This window comes from Leopardus geoffroyi, chromosome E2, assembly GCF_018350155.1.
Source record: "Leopardus geoffroyi isolate Oge1 chromosome E2, O.geoffroyi_Oge1_pat1.0, whole genome shotgun sequence".
Classification (NCBI taxonomy): Eukaryota; Metazoa; Chordata; class Mammalia; order Carnivora; family Felidae; genus Leopardus; species Leopardus geoffroyi.
This window is the reverse complement of record NC_059335.1, coordinates 3,415,041-3,433,079: the sequence shown is the minus strand read 5'-3', so window position 1 is coordinate 3,433,079 and position 18,039 is coordinate 3,415,041. Positions and strand designations below refer to the sequence as shown.

At 57.3% G+C, this 18,039-nt stretch overlaps 1 protein-coding gene across 3 annotated transcripts; it reads right to left on the bottom strand.

Annotated features, from left to right (window-relative positions):
• Positions 1 to 3,822: 3,822 nt before the first annotated feature.
• Positions 3,823 to 17,433, bottom strand: TNNT1 (troponin T1, slow skeletal type). 3 transcript variants are annotated; one of them, XM_045441489.1, is made up of 14 exons: positions 17,354 to 17,433; positions 15,110 to 15,151; positions 14,989 to 15,002; positions 14,783 to 14,812; positions 14,509 to 14,541; positions 13,747 to 13,768; positions 11,304 to 11,364; positions 10,907 to 11,023; positions 10,627 to 10,704; positions 8,761 to 8,874; positions 8,062 to 8,171; positions 5,408 to 5,498; positions 4,664 to 4,704; positions 3,823 to 3,947 (listed from the first exon to the last, which is right to left on the bottom strand). In XM_045441489.1, the coding sequence occupies exons 2-14, from the start codon at positions 15,139 to 15,141 to the stop codon at positions 3,902 to 3,904; spliced, it is 789 nt and encodes a 262-aa protein (XP_045297445.1). In that variant the 5' UTR covers positions 15,142 to 15,151; positions 17,354 to 17,433; the 3' UTR covers positions 3,823 to 3,901. The 3 variants fall into 3 exon arrangements, with proteins under 3 accessions (XP_045297445.1, XP_045297446.1, XP_045297447.1); XM_045441490.1 differs by lacking the exon at positions 14,509 to 14,541; XM_045441491.1 differs by lacking the exon at positions 14,509 to 14,541 and having other exon boundaries at positions 13,747 to 13,770; positions 14,788 to 14,812.
• Positions 17,434 to 18,039: the final 606 nt, after the last annotated feature.

The window sequence follows — 18,039 nt, the reverse complement described above, 5'->3', positions numbered from 1 at the left end:
ATTGTTGGCGTAGTGCTGGCATTATGATGGGAAGGGATCTGAGTCAAGTGCAGAAATGTGAAGAGGCATTCACAGGATGACCATGAAATAAACAAAATTCTGGGAGCACGAGATTAGGCTGAAACGCATGAAAAAAAACCACATATGTCCCTCCTTAGAGACCTCCAGGGGCGCCTGGGTGGCTCAGTCGGTTAAGTATCCGACCAGCTTAGGTCATGATCTCATGGTTCGTGGGTTCGAGCTCCACGTCAGGCTCTGTGCTGACAGCTCAGAGCCTGGAGCCTGCTTTGGATTCTGTGTGTGTGTGTGTCTCAAAAATAAACATTAAAAAAAAGTATATAGAAAGACAATTATTTTAAAAAGAGAGAGAGAGACCTCCATAAGAGACCACATGGAGAGAGGTCCCAGCCACCCCAAACGGGGCCACCCTAAGCCAACCATTCCCCCTGAGCCAGCAGAAGACCGTGGATGCACAAGCAAAAATCCCAGACAAGAGGCGTGCCTCTGTGGCCCAGTTGGTTAAGCGTCCAGCTCTTGATTTTGACTCACGTCATGATCTCACGGTTTGTGAGTTCGAGCCTGTCAGGCTCTGTATTGACAGTGGGGAGCCTGCTTGGAATTCTCTCTCTCCCTCTCTCTCTCTGACCCTCCCCTGCTCACACACTCTCTCAATCTCAATATAGAGAAATAAACTTAAAAAATTAAAAAAAAAAAAAAAGCCCAGACAAGATCAGCCATGCCCAGAAGAACTGCCCAGCTGAGCCCAGCACAAACTGCCAACCTCATAAGCTAAATGAAAGGTTTCCAAGGAGCGCCAGTCAGATGTGAGGTGGTTATTCTGCACAAGCAAACGGATACAGGCAGGCAGCTTCCAAGAGGCCCTCGAGTCCGCTGATTGAAAGCTGCGTGCTGTGTGGATAAAGTGGTTTCACTAATGCACCATGTGGGGGAGGGTAGAGACTTAGATGTCCCGTATTATTCGTTTTCCCCTTCTTTCACATCGTAATAGAACTGCTGATTCAAAAAAAAAAAATTGGTAATGTCTATTTATTTTTGAAAGAAAGAGAGAGGGAGGGAGGGAGACAGAGTGCAAGTGGGGGAGGGGAAGAGAGAGGGAGACACAGAATCCGAAGCAGGCTCCAGGCTCTGGGCTGTCAGCACAGAGCCTGATGCGGGGCTCGAACTCACAAACTGTGAGATCATGACCTGAGTTGAAGTCAGACGCTTAACCAACTGAACCACCCAGGCGCCCCTAGAACTGCTGATTTGTTTTTAAGTTTATTTATTTTGAGAGAGAGAGTACAAGTGGAGGAGGGCCAGAGAGAGAGGGAGAGAGAATCCCAAGCAGGCTCTGCAGTGACAGCAGGGAGCCTGATGCAGGGCTCGAGCTCATGAACCTTGAGATCATGACCTGAGCCGAAACCAAGAGTCAGATGCCTAACCGACAGAGCCCCCCAGGCACCCCTGGAACTGCTGATTTTAAGTTGGGCTTAACATGGGGCGCCTGGGTGGCGCAGTCGGTTAAGCGTCCGACTTCAGCCAGGTCACGATCTCACGGTCCGTGAGTTCGAGCCCCGCGTCGGGCTCTGGGCTGATGGCTCAGAGCCTGGAGCCTGTTTCCGATTCTGTGTCTCCCTCTCTCTCTGCCCCTCCCCCGTTCATGCTCTGTCTCTCTCTGTCCCAAAAATAAATAAACGTTGAAAAAAAATTTTTTTTAAGTTGGGCTTAACAGTCCAGTGAGGACAAGCAAACAGCTACAGACGGCAACAGAGCTAAGTTCTGCCAGGAGGAAAGAATGGGCGGGGACATGTCTGTCTCCTGCTTTGCCCTCCATGGCTGTCTGGAACCAGAACTGGGGGAGCCATCACAAGGTCCCCGTCGACTCAAGCCCCCAGGACGAAAAGCCATAGGCCCTGGGGGGGGCTTAAACAGAAACCATTCACTTCTCACCGTTCTGGAGGCTGGAAGTCTGGGTCAGGGTGACTGTGCAGTCGAGTTCTGGTGACAGCTTGTCACCTTCGTGCTGTGTCCTCAGATGGTGGGGAGACAGTGCTCTGGTCTCTTCGAGTACTCACAAGGACACTAATCCCATGACAGGACCTCCACCCTCATGACCTCATGGAAACTTGGTTACCTAAAGACCCCACCTTCCACAAACCATCACACTGGGGATTAGGGCTTCAACCCACGGATTTTATGGGGACATATCAGCTATGTGTGCGGGATCAGCCATCTCCCCCAAGCCACTGATATTTGGGATTCGGGGGCCCAGAACCCAGGCCCCTCTGTGCTCAGGAATGTGTGCCCATCCTAAAGGTCACAAAGGTGGGCACTGCTTTGTCACTAAGAGCGGATCCCTCTCCAGTGAGCAACTTGAAAATTGTTTTGTTTGGGTTGGTTTTGCATTTCAAAATTCAGATATAGATCCGTTAAGCGTCCGACTCTTGATTTCAGCTCAGGTCATGATCTCATGGTTTGTGAGTTCGAGCCCCGTGTTGGGCTCTGCGCTGACAGTGTGGAGCCTGCTTGGGGTTCTTTCTCTCTGTCTCTCTGTCTCTCTGCCCCTCCCCTGTTCAGTCTCTCTCTCTCTCAAAATAAGGAAACTTAAGCAAACATAATGAATAAAGTAAATATAAGTAAATAAGGAAAATAAGGAAACTTAAAAAAAACTTTAAAAAAACATAAAAATAGGGGTGTCTGGGTGGCTCAGTTGGTTAAGCGACCAATTTCAGCTCAGGTCGTGATGTCGCAGTTCATGGGTTCAAGCCCCGCGTCTGGCTCCGTGCTGACAGCTCAGAGCCTGGGGCCTGCTTCGGATTCTGTGTCTCCCTCTCTCTCTGCCCCTCCCCTGCTCATGCTCTGTCTCTCAGCAATAAATAAATGTTAAAAAAAAAAAAAAAAAAAAGAAAGAAAATTAAAAAAATAAAATGTACAGTTCAGGAAGTGCCTGGCTGGCTCTGTCAGTGGAGGGTGTGACCCTTGACCTCAGGGTTGTGGGCTCAAGCCCCACGTCGGGCTCTCTGCAGGCGGCACAGAGCCTGCTTTGGATCCTCTGTCTCTCTCTTTCTGCCTCTCCCCTGCTCATGCTCTCAAAAATAAATAAATATTTTTAAAAATCATAAAAATAAAAAAATAGAAATAAATGTTTTTTTTTTTTTTAAATTGTATAGCTCAGGGGCTTTTTATATTCACAAGCTGGTGTGTGATACCATCACCACTAAGGCATTTCTACCCCCCCTCCCCCTCCCCCTCCCTCCCCGCCCCCGGAGAATCACGACTCCCCTCCCCCAGCCCCTGTAACCCACTCATCTACTTCCTGCCTCCGTGGATTTGCCCTCTGCACAAGTCATACAAATGAAATCACACAACCTGTGGCCTCTTGTGTCTGGCTTCCTTCACCCAGCGTCCCGTTTCTGAGACTGGTCCACACTGCAGCCGGTGTCAGGACCTCCTCCCGGTTTATGGCTGAATAAGACGCCTTAGCATGCATTCCTCGGTTGCTGGACGTTTGCATGTGTCTCCACCTTCTGGCTGTTGTAATGTTGCTGCCGACATTTGTGCACAGTGTGTGTGTGTGTGTGTGTGTGTGTGTGTGTACGGACATAGGTTTTCAGTTCCCTCGGGCAGACCCCTGGGAGTAGAATGACTGGGTCATCCGTTAACCATGTTTAGCCTCTCCGGGACCTGCCAGAGTGGTTCCCACACGCTGTGTGACATTCCCACCAGCAGGGGGGAGGCTCCACCTTGACACCTCGCCCTATGGAGTAAGTCAAGGGGACCGGACAGGCTGGCTGCGGGGTAATAATGATATAACTCGGTAAGTGTCTGTAAGCGGAGCATTTATTTCAAACCGCAGAGACGGGACAGGTCCTCCCAGGGCTCTGGCTCCAGCCCCAGGGCCTCACTTCCAGCGGCCTCCAACACGGCCCTTCCCTGCCCCCTTCCGGCTGTAGGAGAAGAGAGAGGGGGTGTCAGGCAGGACGGGCTCCCCCAGTGTCTGAGGTGGGCCCTGCCCCCAATTCAGGACGGCCCTCCCCCCCCCCCAAAAAAAAAAAATCCGGCTCTCCCTGCCCAGAGGAAGGGGCAGGCAAATGCGGCTTGATGGCATAAGGCCGGCTCCCCCCGACCTGAGGGAATTGATGTCCGTGGGTGCGCTCAGGGTGTCCCTGTGGAAGCTGATAAATGTTTAGCAGGACGGGCTGGGGGAAGGGAGGGACGGGTGAGTGAGCGTGGGTAGCACGCAAGATGGGTCAAGGCTGGCGGGAAGGACGCAGACGGTGGGAGGCATGGAGAGAGGAACCGAGAGCCGGAGAAAAGGAGGCTAGGGACGCGGAAATAGTCACGGCCGTTACAGCGGTTACAGGCACTCAGGGCGGGCCGCCCTGGGCACCGCAGGTTTTGATCGGCTTCCCCGCCTCCCCCCCACCACGGGCCGGGAGCACCGACCCCTGCCCCTGCGACAGCCCGGTGCGCTCCAGCCATCGTCCACCCTCCCTGGGGGCAAGATCGCCTGCCCCACTTGACAACCCGGAGAAGGACACACAGAGAGAAAGGGACAGATGACGAGAGGGGGTCGAGGGACTGGAGGGGAGCCACAGGGAAGGAAAGAGGAACCCCAGGGTCGGAGCAGGGGCGTGGGGCTCAGCGGCCCAGGCACACTTACAACTTCTGGGCGTGGCTGATGCGGTTGTACAGCACATTGATCTGCAAGGGGAGAGAGGGGGATGATGGGGCGGGGGGCACGCCCGCCCACCACGCCCGCCCACCCCTGCTCCGCGCCAGACACGCACGCACGCCCCTGCCCTGCATGGGACAGGCACCCATGCACGCTTGCACGCCCCTGCCCTGCACCAAACACGCCCACCCGCCCCTGACCTGCGCCAGACACGCACGCATGCACGCACGCACGCAAGCCCCTGCCCTACACCAGACTGCCCCTGCCGGGCGCCAGACACTCACGCACGCCCCTGCCCTACGCGGGACACGCCAGATACGCATGTACGCCTGCCCACCCCTGCCGTGCACCAGACACGCCCACTCACCCCTGCCCTGCGCCAGACACGCACTCATGCACGCACGCACGCCCCTGCCCTGCGCGCGACAGGCACGCATGCACGCATGCACGCCCCTGCCCTACACCAGACCGCCCCTGCCGTGCGCCAGACACGCACGCACGCCCCTGCCCTTCGCGGGACACGCATGCATGCACGCACACACGCCCCTGTCCTGCGTGGGACACGCCAGACACGCATGTACGCCTGCCCACCCCTGCCCTGCACCAGACACGCCCACCCGCCACTGCCCTGCGCCGGACACACACGCACACAGACCCCTGCCCTGCGTGGGACATGCACGCACGCATGCCCACCCCTGCCCTGCGCTGCCCTCCGTGGGACACGGGTCTCACCTCATACTTCTGCTGCTTCAGCTTCGCCATAAGGTCAAACTTCTCGGACTCCAGCTGGTGGATCCAGTCCGACAGCTCCTGGGCCTTCTCCCTGGCAGGGGCAGAAGGGCTGTCACGCACCGGGCCAGCCCACAGCCCAGAGAGAACGGTCCAAAGCCACACGGCCAGTCTCCTCTGAGTTGGGCATTATTGGTACCATTTTGTTAAGAGGTGTGGCCAAAATATTCAAAGTGAACAGAAGAAAGGGGTTTTTAAGTCTCTGCCCCGTCTCCACATCCAAAAGTCATTTCCGTAAGGGAGAATAATGTCATGGTCAGGAACTCGGGCTCTGGAATCAGGAAGCCCCGGTTCAAATCCCCTCTCTGCTATCTTCTGGCAAGAGTGATTCCCTAGGATCCTATTTCCCTCTCCATAAAATGTACACAAAAATCTGTGGCTGCCTGCTCTATATCTCTTCTCCCTTTCTTCCTTAGACACAACCTTTGGCAACAGGTCCAGTTAAAAAGCTACTCTCCCAAATCTCCCTGTGCGTGAGGGTGGGGGTGACCAGTGGGGTGAAGGCAGTCATTAGGCACGGCTTCCGAGCAAGCCTTTTGTGGCTCCTTCCTTGCGACTTCTTCCTGCTGCTTGGATGTGTTGGCTGGAGCTCCAGCAGCCACATTGGACTATGAGGTGATTTTGAGGATGGAAATATGGGGCTAAATGTGGCAGAGCAGAAAAACAGGAGTCTGGGTCTCCAGTGATTTTGTAGAGGTCCCATACCAGCTATGGACTACCCTAGTGTCAGATTGCTTCTCTGTGACAAAATCAGCCCCTGTATTTTAGGCTGCTATGGACAGATCTCTTTACTAGAGGCCAAACTTATCCTTTTTTTTTTTTTTAAGTTTATTTATTTACTTTGAGAGACAGAGCGCACACGAGAGAGAGAGAGAGAGAGAGAGAGAGAGAGAGAGAGAGAGGATCCCAAGCAGACTCTGCACTGTGAGCCCAGAGCCTGAGGTGCGGCTCAAACCCATGAACTGTGAGTTCATGACCTGAGCTGAAATCAAGAATTGAATGCTTCGGGGACTGTGCTGACAGCTCAGAGCCTGGAGCCTGCTTCGGATCATGTGTCTCCCTCCCTGCCCCTCCCCTGCTCGTGCTCTGTCTCTCTCTGTCTCTCTCTGCCTCTCTCTCTCTCTCTCTCTCTCTCTTAAACATAAATAAACATTAAAAAAAACAACAAAAAACAATTGAACATTCAACCGACTGAGCCACTCAGGCCCTGAGGCCAAGCATATTCTTAACTGACAAAAATCTGCAATAAAGCTAGTGTCACTATTCATTTGATCATTACTAGCCTTCCTGGTTTTCTCTCACTAGCTACTGCCCTCTGCTCTGGGGCATGTTTTTATCTAAAAAAATTGTATACACCCTCAAGACCTTTATTTGACGAATACAGTTGAGATAACAGGGCCTAAATATTAGTGGGCCCCAATGACGAGTGGCTGTGTGCTGGTGGACAGGGGAAGAAGAGGACAAGAGGGAAAAATGAACACCAACTACGTGTTATTTTATGCCCTGTGATAACGTGCTCAGAAGGCAGGGCACATGGTGAGCTGCGGGCCGGAGCCATTCAAACGCCTCCCAGAGCTGACCCCGCGAGCCGTGTCCTCATGCTGGTAGTCTGAAATCCGCACGGTGAGAGTAGTTACGTCGCAGAAATGGGCAAATGCTATAATCTGGAGTCTCTGCCCCCGGAGACCCAGCTGTTAACCAGCTACCATCACCCCATTTTATACCACAGCGAGCCCAGGGTTCAAATCCCAGCTCTCAAGCTTGTACGCTGTGCAGCCCTGGAAAGCTTACTTAACCTCTCTGTGCCTCAGGTCCCTCATCTTTAACTTGAGGGCAATGATAGGATCTACCTCACAGGGTCATGAGCCCTGCAGCCATCCCCTTCACTATCATCGCCTCACCGACCTTTCCCAGGCGGACCAGGTAGGCTGTGTCCTCCTATCCTCATTTCTACCAGTAAGGAAAGTGAGGCTCAGAGAAATTACCTAACGTGCCTAAGATCACTCAGCAGTGAGCGGTGGAGCGGGCACTGAGCGCCAGACCCCATCACTGTGCAGCCTCCGGGGTGGGGGGGTTCCTGGCGGTATGAGCCACGTCCCAGGCTAGAGTACATCAAAGGACAAATGACGCCCCAGGAGGAAAAGTCCTCCGCAGCCTTCCCTCTGACGGCTTATCATGAGGTGTGGGCTGTCCGTGAACGGGAGGTGAAGGGGGAGGTAGGGTCTGGTGGGGCAGAGACGTGGCTGGAAAGTTCTCACCGGCACATCTGGCTTCGATTCAGAGAAAAGATGGGGCCTTCCTAAGTTTCCACAGGACATCAATGAGTCAACATAATCTCCTAAATTTGGGGCAGTTATTTCGTCTGGCCTTATTACCTCCCAGGCTCCACAGGTCACGGTACCCACAAAAAGTGGGTCCTATACCAGTGACATGTTTCACAGGGAAGACAGCAAGGGGCCCAGAGAGGGGGAGACACTTGCCCGAAAGTCACACAGCACGAGGGCTCAGACCCGGGCTTCTGCCCTCCCAGAGCTGGTCCCCTTATCTGCCTGTCTTACAACAAGCCCATCCCACGCGGAGGCCCCCAGGACACCCACCGGAGTTGGTCTTCTCCCATGTGGTCGATGTTCAGAGGCTTTTTACGCTCAGACAGGATGCGGAGTTTCATCTCCCGGCCTGTCTGGCGCTTACCACGCTTTTGTTCTGCCTGAGGGTACAGAAGGGGAGGTACTCAACTGTGGGACAGATCAGAACACAGGGGGCTGAGCTCCTCGCCACCTGTCCCTACACCCAGGAATCCGGGCCCCTGGCCCCTCGTCCCTCAGACCCAGAAGTCCTGCCCCCAGCCCCTCCTCCCTCAGACCCAGAAGTCCAGACCTCCACCCCCCTCCTCCCTCAGACCCAGGAGCCCAGGCCCCCAGCCCCTCCTCCCTCACACCCAGGAGCCCAGGCCCCCAGCCCCTCCTCCCTCCTCCCTCAGACAAGGAGTCCAGGCCCCCAGCCCCTCCTCCCTCCTCCCTCACACCCAGGAGCCCAGACCCCCAGCCCCTCCTCCCTCAGACCAGGCCTCAGGTCCCCAGCCCCTCCTCCCTCAGACCCAGGAGTCCTGGCCCCCAGCCCCCTCCTCCCTCAGACCCAGGAGTCCAGGCCCCCAGCCCCCACATCCCTCGGACCCAAAAATCTGGGCCCCCAGCCTCCTCCTCCCTCAGACCTCCCCTATCAGGAACCAGAAGTCTAGGCCCCCAGCCCCTCCTCCCTGGGAATGTAGACTTTAGGTCCCAGGGGACTCAACTCACCTTGACCAGGTAACCCCCAAAATGGGCTCCCATGTTGGATAGAACCTTCTTCTTTTTGGCATCATCCTCCGCCCGCTTCTTGGCCTCTTCTTCCTCCTTCCGCATTTTCTCCTCCTAAGGGAAGAAAGGGGTTAACCCCAAGGCCACCCTCTGGGGGGAGGGGTCTGAGATTCTTCCGGTGGGGGAGGGGGGGGCTCAGGTGTGAGCTGCTGGAAGCAGCAATCAACCAGACCCAAGGCACAGGACAAAGTCAAGGTCAGGAAAGGCAAAAATGCAGGCATTCTGCTCCTGGCCCTTCCAGGCCGGCTGTGTGACCACCTGTGAGTCCCTTTCCTCTCTGGTCCTTAATATCCCTCAAGCGAGAATTAAAATGCAAGGGATGTGCCTGCTTGTTTTCTACATTCCTGAAGCCTGAAGGCCGATGGTGAGCGTTGCTGTGTGGCCTCAGTGCAGATACTCACCCTCTCTGGGCCCTCATCTCCCTTATTCTCAGGAGACAAGAATGTCTCAGAGGATGAAGGAGGGTAACTGGTGGCGGGGCGGGGGGGCTTGGGGCACTAGAAGGGGCTGAATGGCCTCAAGCCTGAGGAAGGGGTTCTGGCACGTCTAGTGACGGCATCCCCACGTTTCAGAAAGCCTGCGCCGCATGCCCCAGAAACGGTGGCTTGCAGACCAACCCCTCTGCCCCCTGGAAGTGCTGGTGACGTGGGCACGATGGGTTTTTGCAGGCCCCACCTGAGTCAGTTTCCTCCTGCTGCTGTCATTGGCAAACTGAGGGGCTTAAACCAGCAAAAGCTTATCATCTTACAGCTCTGCGGGTCAGAAGTCTGAAATGGGTCTCACGGGCTAAAACCAAGGAGTGAAGAGGGCCGGTTCCTTCTGGGGGCTCCCGGGGAGAATCTACTCCCTTGCCCTTGCTTCTAGGCACCGCATGCAACCCTTGGCTCCTGGCCCCTTCCTCCCTCTGCAAAGCTAGCAGGACGGTGTCTTCAAGTATCTCTGACTCTGACCCTACGGTCTCCCTGTTGTAAGGACCTTTGTGATAACACGAGGCCGATCTGGATAATCCAGAATCATCTCCCACCTCAGCGTCCTTAACTCGATCGCACCTGCAAAGTCCCTTTTGCCATGCCAGGTACCATATTCACAGACTCTGGGAATTGGGACGTGAACATCTTTGGGAGACCAGTATCTTGCCGACCATGTCAGTGTACTACCAATCTTTGCAAGTGGTTCAGGCGGGCCACTCCTTGATTCCAAGTCAGGTCGTGCCTCCAAGGCCCTACACCAACGGGAATATTCTAACCAGTGGCCTACAACTAGCCAGCAATTTGCTCCAAGATGGACAGGTGACCAGTCTGAACGCACCCCAGGATCATGCAGAAGACAGACTAAAGAGTTCGAGCCCAAGTAGCTGGTGGTCACTTGTCACCCCTGCCTGAGAACGGGGTGTCCAGTAGGGTGACCAACAACTCCGTTCGCCTTGGTCTGATGGGATACAGGATTTTCAGGGCGCCGACCAGGAACGTCCCAGGCAAACCCAGGATGAGCTCACCACCCGCAATGTCCATAGAAAGGTGAGCCCGGGGGATGGGAAGAGAAGAGCTGGGAGAGTTTGCTTAAGTTCCTTGAACCAGCCATACCTGAAGCAAGTCACACTCTACACTTGTTTAGTTACGTGAGCCAATAAAATTCTCTTTCTGCTGAACCCAGTTTGGACTGGGGTTTCTGCCCCTTCCAACCGACAGATCCTTGAATAACACAGCACAAGGGCTCTCTCAGGACCGCAGACAACATCATGACTGGGAAATGAAGCAACCAGCTGAGGAAGTACATTTGGTCTCCCAGGGGAGGGGAGGCACCCACCGCCAGCTTAGCCTGACGCTCGCGCTCCTTCTCGGTTCTGAAGCGCTGTTGTTCAGCTCTCTCTGCCCGGCGCCGCTCCTGGAGGAGAGAGAAAAATGAGGGGGTGTAGGAACCCCACCCCTCTCCCCCTGCAAAGGAGGTCAAGAGCAGAGATGAGCTAGTTCGCGTGCGACCACCGACTTAGGCAAGCGCCCAAAGATTCGGCCTCGGGCCTGCCCTGGACCCCAAGGAAGGCCCCGGGGGAGGGAGGGGTTCGCCGCACCCCAGTCGCCCCACTCACAATGCGCTCTTTCAGCGCTATGAGCTCCTCTTCCTCCTTCTTCCGCTGCTCAAAATGCACGTCGATGAGCGTCTGCAGCTCCAGCAGATCCTTCTCCATGCGCTTCCGGTGGATGTCCTACGGCACGGAGGGTGCGGGCCCCCCGTCATTCCCGGGCAGGGCAGGGCAGGAGGCACCCGCCCGCGGGCACCTCTGAGCGACGTCGGGGTTGGGGCCCCCTGCCGGCCGGGACGGGCTTGGACAGTCTAGAGAACCAGGGGCGCTTTCGCGATGTTTCCAGCAGGTGGCACTAGCGGCCCACTCGGTTCTTTAGGCGGCCTCCCAAAGGGAGCGGGACCCGGCGGCTCTTCCTAATTTGCACAAAAGCGCCCTGGGGACCGGATGTCCAGGTACTTACATCGAAGTCCACACGTTCTCCTTCTGGGATCTTCGGGGGAATCAGCGGAGGGACCACAGGCCTGTGGGGCGGAAAGTGGGGGAAAACTGGGGCTCCCGGGCTGCGCCGACCAGCAGGTGGCAGCCACCGGCCACAGGCGGTTCGGAGCACCAGGCAGGTGGCTGGCTCGTCCGAATCCAGATTCCGTGGGCTTGCCAGTGAAATTTCCAAAACTTGCCTCCAGCAAACGCATGTAAAATAGTTCACTAATAATGTTTCCTACCGATTACATGTTCAAATGATGAAATTTCAGATATAATGGGTTGAATTAAGAAAATGCTGTTAAGGGGCGCCTGGGTGGCGCAGTCGGTTAAGCGTCCGACTTCAGCCAGGTCACGATCTCGCGGTCCGTGAGTTCGAGCCCCGCGTCGGGCTCTGGGCTGATGGCTCAGAGCCTGGAGCCTGTTTCCGATTCTGTGTCTCCCTCTCTCTCTGCCCCTCCCCTGTTCATGCTCTGTCTCTCTCTGTCCCAAAAATAAATAAAAACGTGGAAGAAAAAAAAAAATTAAAAAAAAGAAATGCTGTTAAGATGAATTTTACCCGTTTTGTGTTACTTTTTAAAACGTGGCTTGTAAAAAATATATAGTTACAGACGCGGCTTGCGTTGTATTCGTACAGGGCGGTGCATTGGGGGCGGAGCGTGGTCAGCCCTCCATCCGGCTTTAATCGGAATTCTCTCCTCTGTTTTATTTTTTTTTTTAATGTTTTTATTTATTTTTGAGACAGAGAGACAGAGCATGAGCAGGGGAGGGGCAGAGAGGGAGGGGGGCACAGAATCCGAAGCAGGCTCCAGGCTGTCAGCACAGAGCCCGACGCGGGGCTCGAACTCAGGAGTGTTCTATCATGACCTGAGCTGAAGTCGGACGCTTAACCGACTGAGCCACCCAGGCGCCCCTCTCCTCTGGTTTTTAAGACAGCACGTTCACCTGATTTCTTCCCGCTCCTCTGAAGGGAGCTCTTCTGAGAGCTTTGCCCTTTTATTCATCCATGGGACACTCTCATGACCCGTGTCCCTCACTCCCGTGGCTTTGATTATCATTAATTATGGGGGATTCACCGACTCCGTCTCCAGCCTGGACTCACTTCTAAGTCCCAGACTCAGGTTAACAGGAGCCTCCTGAACATTTCCCGCTTTCTCACATGTCACGCCCTTGCTGAACTCATCGACTTCCCCAAGACTGAGTGGGGTTCCCAGCCCAGACCCCAGACCGTGGTCCTTTCCTCCTCCCTCCCTTCGCCCCAATGGCAAGTCCTGACCCCTTTGCCTGGCAATCTCCCCAGTCTGTTCCCTCCTTTCCACCCCTGGCCCCCTGCCCCAGCTCAGGCCTCAGTCCCTCTCACCAGAACCTTCCTGCCAGCCTCCTCCTGGCCTCCCAGTCTCCAGCTGTCCACCTTCGGTTCCTCGTCTTTCGTGACTTTAGAGGGGCATTTCTAACACCCAGATCTCATCCTTAAGACAAAGTCCAAGCAACTCAGCATTCAAAGCCCTTCTCCATCCGGCCCCAGTCAACTCCTCCAGCAACTTCTCTCCTCCCTCACAGACACACTTCATGCTTCCCTGGCTACACCATGTGCCTTTGTACCCCTGGGCCTTTCATATGCTGTTCCCTCTGCCTGCAATGCCCTTGCCCTGAGGCCTTCCCTCCTCCTGAAGCACACCTACGATCTCTTGCTCCCCCTTACTCTCTCACTCAGGTCTGTCTCCTCTACTCAAAACCCCTCCAGGACTCCCCAGGGCCCCCCCGGCCTTCAGGGCCCCGCCCCTTCTTGCCCTCCACACTCCAGCCACAATGGAATTGGTGTCACTGCCCAAACCAACCCAGAGAACTCTGCTTCTAAGTTATTTCTTATGCTTGCGTTGCTGCCTCCTTGTGTCTCCAAGCTTGGGCCCCGATGTCACTTCCTCCAGGACCCTCTGCCCCATGAGCTCTCATGGCCTCCACAGATCTGCCTCGTTGGGAACCTCATCATCAGAATGAACTGTGTCTGCGTCGGTTCCCTGAAAGCCGGGCCTAGATCCAGCCGCCACACCCTGCAGGCTTTCTCACCTACAATACCCCTCCGGCCTCCTTCAGCTAGTGAACTCTTCATCCCTCAGGACTGAGGCATCACCTCCCCTGGGAAGCCTTCCCTGACTACCTAGGGCAAACATAGGGCCCTCTTCTGTGCTACCATCACTGTAATGGGGTCTGTTTCCCCAACAGAGCAGACAGGGTCTGACTTGCCCAACACCACGGGAAGGTCTCTGGAACGTGTGCTGAAAGAAGGAAGCCCTGTCCTTTCCCGTTTCAATTGCCCCAGCTCCTTTCCTGCTTCCCCCCCCCCCCACCCTATCTCTGGTGGGGCACACGTTAAGGAGGATAAGATTGGGACGCCCCCCACCTCCACCCTCCTAGGATCTCACCTTGGTTTGGGCCGCTCCTCTTCTAATGGGGAAACACAAAGAGATAATTAACAAGAGTTCATAGGGGCGGGCCTGACACGCCCAGAGAGGGAACACCCCCCTCCAAGCTATGGCCCCCAGGAGCAGCTCTAGGGGAGAGGCATGAGTGGGGGGCAAGAGGGGGGAAGGAAATCAGGGTGGCCGTAAAGGAGGAAGAGGGTCACACGCATCAGATATACATTCAGAACTGGTGTGGGGATCCCCCCCCCCCACAGGGGTCCAAACCCCCAGACCTTCCTCCTATCACCTCCTATCACCTGCTCAGCTCCCTCCCCCGCACCCCCTCCCCCGCATTAAGACCTAGCACTGCAGGGTGTCCCCAGCCCCTCCCCCTTGGGGACACAGGAATCCCGGACTCCCAGTAATAGCCCTTTCTGCAACTCGGGCCCCAACCTTTGAATGTATATGGAGGAAAAAAAATAACAGACAGGGTCGGGGGCGAAGATGGGCGGGAGGGGGAGGGTGCCTGTCCGCAAACATCCAACCCTTCTACAAGTATTCCTCCAGGTTGGGGAAGAAGGCTTGGGTGTCGGTCCCTTTAAGAAGGAAGGGAAAGGGTTAAAGCCTCAGCGAGGCCATTTCCCTTCGTGGACACCAGAGGGCGCGCGAGCTCTCCGGGGCTTAAAGGACCGGGCCTGGGCGGGTTATGGGGGGCGCAGGGGTTCCTCGCGGGGGTCAGGGCCCGAGGAAATCGGTCTCGGCAAGCGAAGCAGCCGCGGTTACCTCGCTCTGCCACCGGCTCCGGCTCCTCGGCGGCTGGGAGGAGGCAGGGGGGAGGGGGAGAGGGGAGAAGCGAGGATGGGGGAGCGAGGGGGAGCGGCCACGCCGGGGAGTGGGGGGCAGAGAGGAAAGAGAGGGGAGAGGCTGTTAAAGGACCTGAAGCCGGGGCGGTCGGGAGCCCCGTCCCCGCCGGCCTCTGCCCTGCCCAGCGCCCCCTCCCCACCCGGCCCCGCGGGGCAGCCCTCGAGGCTGCAGCCCCGCGGAGTCCAGGCCTCACCTTCCTCCTCCTCCTCCTCCGCAGCCTCCTCTGCAGGTAGGGGTGGGGGCAGAGAAAGCAGGGTTAGGAGCCCTCGGGGCCCGCGCAAGGCCCCGGAACCCCGGAAGGTGGGCGTGGGGGCGGTGGGTGACCCCGCCTGTCCTCTCGCCTCCCACCTCCCGCCTGCGTGTCCCCAGGCCACCAAGGCCGGCCCACTCCCCACTCACCTTCGGGCTGCTCCCTGAGGGCAGGGATGGGAGGAAAGAGCGAGAGGGACGGTTAGACGTCTTGCAAGTGGGAGAATGTTCCCACATCTCCACGCCCCCAGCCCTCCCGCCTGCCACTCACTCCTCATATTCCTGCTCCTCGGTGTCAGACATCCTGTGTGACCTGAGGACCAGAAAACGTGGCAGTGAGCTGGGGCCCCGATGGAGGAGGGGCTGAGGGACTGGACTCCTGGTCTGAGGGAGGAGGGTCTGGGGTTCAGGACTCCCGGGTCTGAGGGAGGAGGGGGCTGGGGGCCTGGACTTTCGGTTCTGAGGGAGGAGGGTCTGGGGGCCTGGACTCCTGGGTCTGAGGGAGGAGGGGTTTGGGGCCTGGGGCCTGGTCTGAGGGTGGAGGGGCTGGGGCTCAGGACTCCTGGGTCTGAGGGAGGAGGGGCTGGGGGCCTGGACTCCTGGGTCTGAGGGAGGAGGGGTTTGGGGCCTGGGGCCTGGTCTGAGGGAGGAGGGACTGGGGGTCAGGACTCCTAGGTCTGAGGGAGGAGGGGCTGGGGTTCAGGACTCCTGGGTCTGAGGGAGGAGGGGGCTGGGGGCCTGGACTTTCGGTTCTGAGGGAGGAGGGTCTGGGGGCCTGGACTCCTGGGTCTGAGGGAGGAGGGGTTTGGGGCCTGGGGCCTGGTCTGAGGGAGGAGGGACTGGGGGTCAGGACTCCTAGGTCTGAGGGAGGAGGGGGCTGGGGCCCTGGACTCCTGGGTCTGAGGGAGTAGGGGCTGGGGGTCTGGACTCCTGGGTCTGAGGGAGGAGGAGCTAAGGGGTCTGGATTCCTGGGTCTGAGGGTGGAGGGGCTGGGGCTCAGGACTCCTGGGTCTGAGGGAGGAGGGGCTGGGGGCCTGGACTCCTGGGTCTTAGGGAGGAAAGGCTGGGATCTGGACTCCTGGGTCTGAGGGAGGAGGGGCTTGGGGCCTGGGGCCTGGTCTGAGGGAGGAGGTCCTGGGGGTCCGGACTCCTAGGTCTGAGGGAGGAGGGAGGAGGAGGACTTCCAGGTTGAGGGAAGAGATCCTGGGGGTCAGGACTCCTAGGTCTGAGGGAAGAGGGGCTGGGGGGCAGTACTCCTGTGGGGGCCTGGACTCCTGGGTCTGAAGGAGGTGGGGCTGGGGGCCTGGACTATTGGGTCTGAGGGAGGAGGGGACTGGGGGCCTGGGTCTGAGGGAGGAGGGGCTGGGTGTAGCTGGGCTCTTAGGTCTGATGGAAGAGGGGCAGAGGGGTGGCAGGGGGCCTGGACTCTTGGGTCTGAGGGAAGAGAAGCTGGGGGCCAGGACCCCTGGGTCTGAGGAAGGAGGGGCCGGGGGCCCTGACGGGGAAATGGCTTTGGGCGGTGTGGTCAGGCACAGCCCCAAAGCCACCACTCCTGCCCCTCCACCACCACAGCTGTCCTCTTTTGTCTTATGACATGTCCATGGGAACCCGATCTGAGCTGGGATTAGGAGAAGGTATTTGGGAAGGGACTGTGGCCTGAAGACAATAGCTGTCCCACCTCCAAAGGCTATTTCGGGGGGATGTCGTAGATGGTGAAATAGAGGACATTTCCTAAGAAGGGATTCAAGGGGGGAGGCTCCTGGGAGACTTAGTCACACCCGCTCCCTCCCACCCCTCCCCCTCCCCTCTGGCTGGTTCCCTTCCCACCTGTCCCCTCCTTTCCCCACTGCCCACAGCCTAGGAGGAGGCAGGACGGGACAAGAGCAGCCCCGTCCACAGACCTCATCCTGACCCCTACAGGGACACCACCCCAACTTTGAGGTCCTCCAGGCTCCACAGTACCCAGGTTAAGAGCATCCCTAAATCCTGATACCCGCAGATCCTGAGACCCCAATTTACGACGTCCCTGGTTTCTGGGGACACGCGAGTCCTCATGTCTCCAGATTCCGAGACCCCAATACTTGAGACCCCAGACTGTGGGCTCAGACTTCCTCAGATCCTGACGCCTGAGGTCTTAACACCTAAGTTCTGAAGCCTCAGCATCCTGAGACCCCCGATTCCTGAATCCCCAGGGTCTGAGGCCCCCAGTCCTGACATTCAGATTGTCTAATATCCAAGCCCAGATACCCCCCAATTTCTGAGATTCCCTCAGACTCAGACCTCCCAGGTCTGAAGGTGTGCTCCTCTGGGACGCCCCAATCTCGGCACCCCCGGACTCTGTAATGCCCAAATCCTAATACCTCCATTCTAGGTCCCCATAAGGGCTGAGCTTCCCAAATTCTCAAGCCTTTATTTGGTGCCCCCTCCACCTCCGTGGCTCCTCTCCACACCCCTCCCGTTTCCCTCCCGTCCCCTCCTCCAAGTACAAAGTCCCTGGAGACAGCAGGACCGTTACCTAAGGCTGAGTCTGCAGGAGCGGAGAACGGCGGGGCAGAGCCTGGCTGACCGAGCCGAAGCACCCCTGGGTTTATAGCTGAGGCTCAGCCCCGCCTCCCAGGGGACAGGGAGGGGGAGGAATTCCTTTCTCCAACTGGGAGTCCCAGCTCTGGGGCGGCCCTGCCCCCACTCCGGCTCCACATTTAGGATCCTGGCTCCTCCCGGCTGCTTGGGGACCCCTCCACCCCATCAGCACCGCCCTGATCCCAGGCTGGGTCAGGTGACCCCGACCTCTGGGCTCCCCACCTCCCGTACAGCACGCTGCATTCTCTGCTTTGGAGTCCCTGGGCTCAGCACACAGTAGGTCCTTGGAGAATAGTTATTGACAAAAGGGGGACCGTGGGGCGCTTTCTCCCTTGTGGTTTCTGTCTCTGGGCCTCCACCTCTCTGACACTGTCTGCCTCTCCTTTGTCCCTGTGACTCTCCGCCTGTGGGTCTGTCTTTCCCTCTGTCTCTGTCCATCTCTCGGTCTCCCCCTCCCCACCCCCACCCCTTTGTCTGCCACCAGGATTCCACCCCGGTGACAACAGGCGCTAAAGCGGGGAAGCAGGTGTGGGTGGGGGGAGGGGAGAGGGTGTGGTGTCGGGCCCCCACCACCTCACACTCCCCCACCTCCATCTGACACTGATCTGTTTTGGTGTTCCT

Bases quoted from the DNA above. Each gene is read 5' to 3' on its own strand.
- TNNT1 (XM_045441489.1), bottom strand. From the start codon at position 15,141: ATGTCTGACACCGAGGAGCAGGAATATGAGGA. The intron at 14,542-14,782 runs GTGAGGCCTGGA...GCCTCCTCCCAG, and splicing joins GGAGGAGGAGGAGGAGGAAG to CCGCCGAGGAGCCGGAGCCG. The intron at 5,499-8,061 runs GTGGGTGTCCTG...TGCCCCTGCCAG, and splicing joins ATGGGAGAAGACCAACTCCG to GGAGAAGGCCCAGGAGCTGT.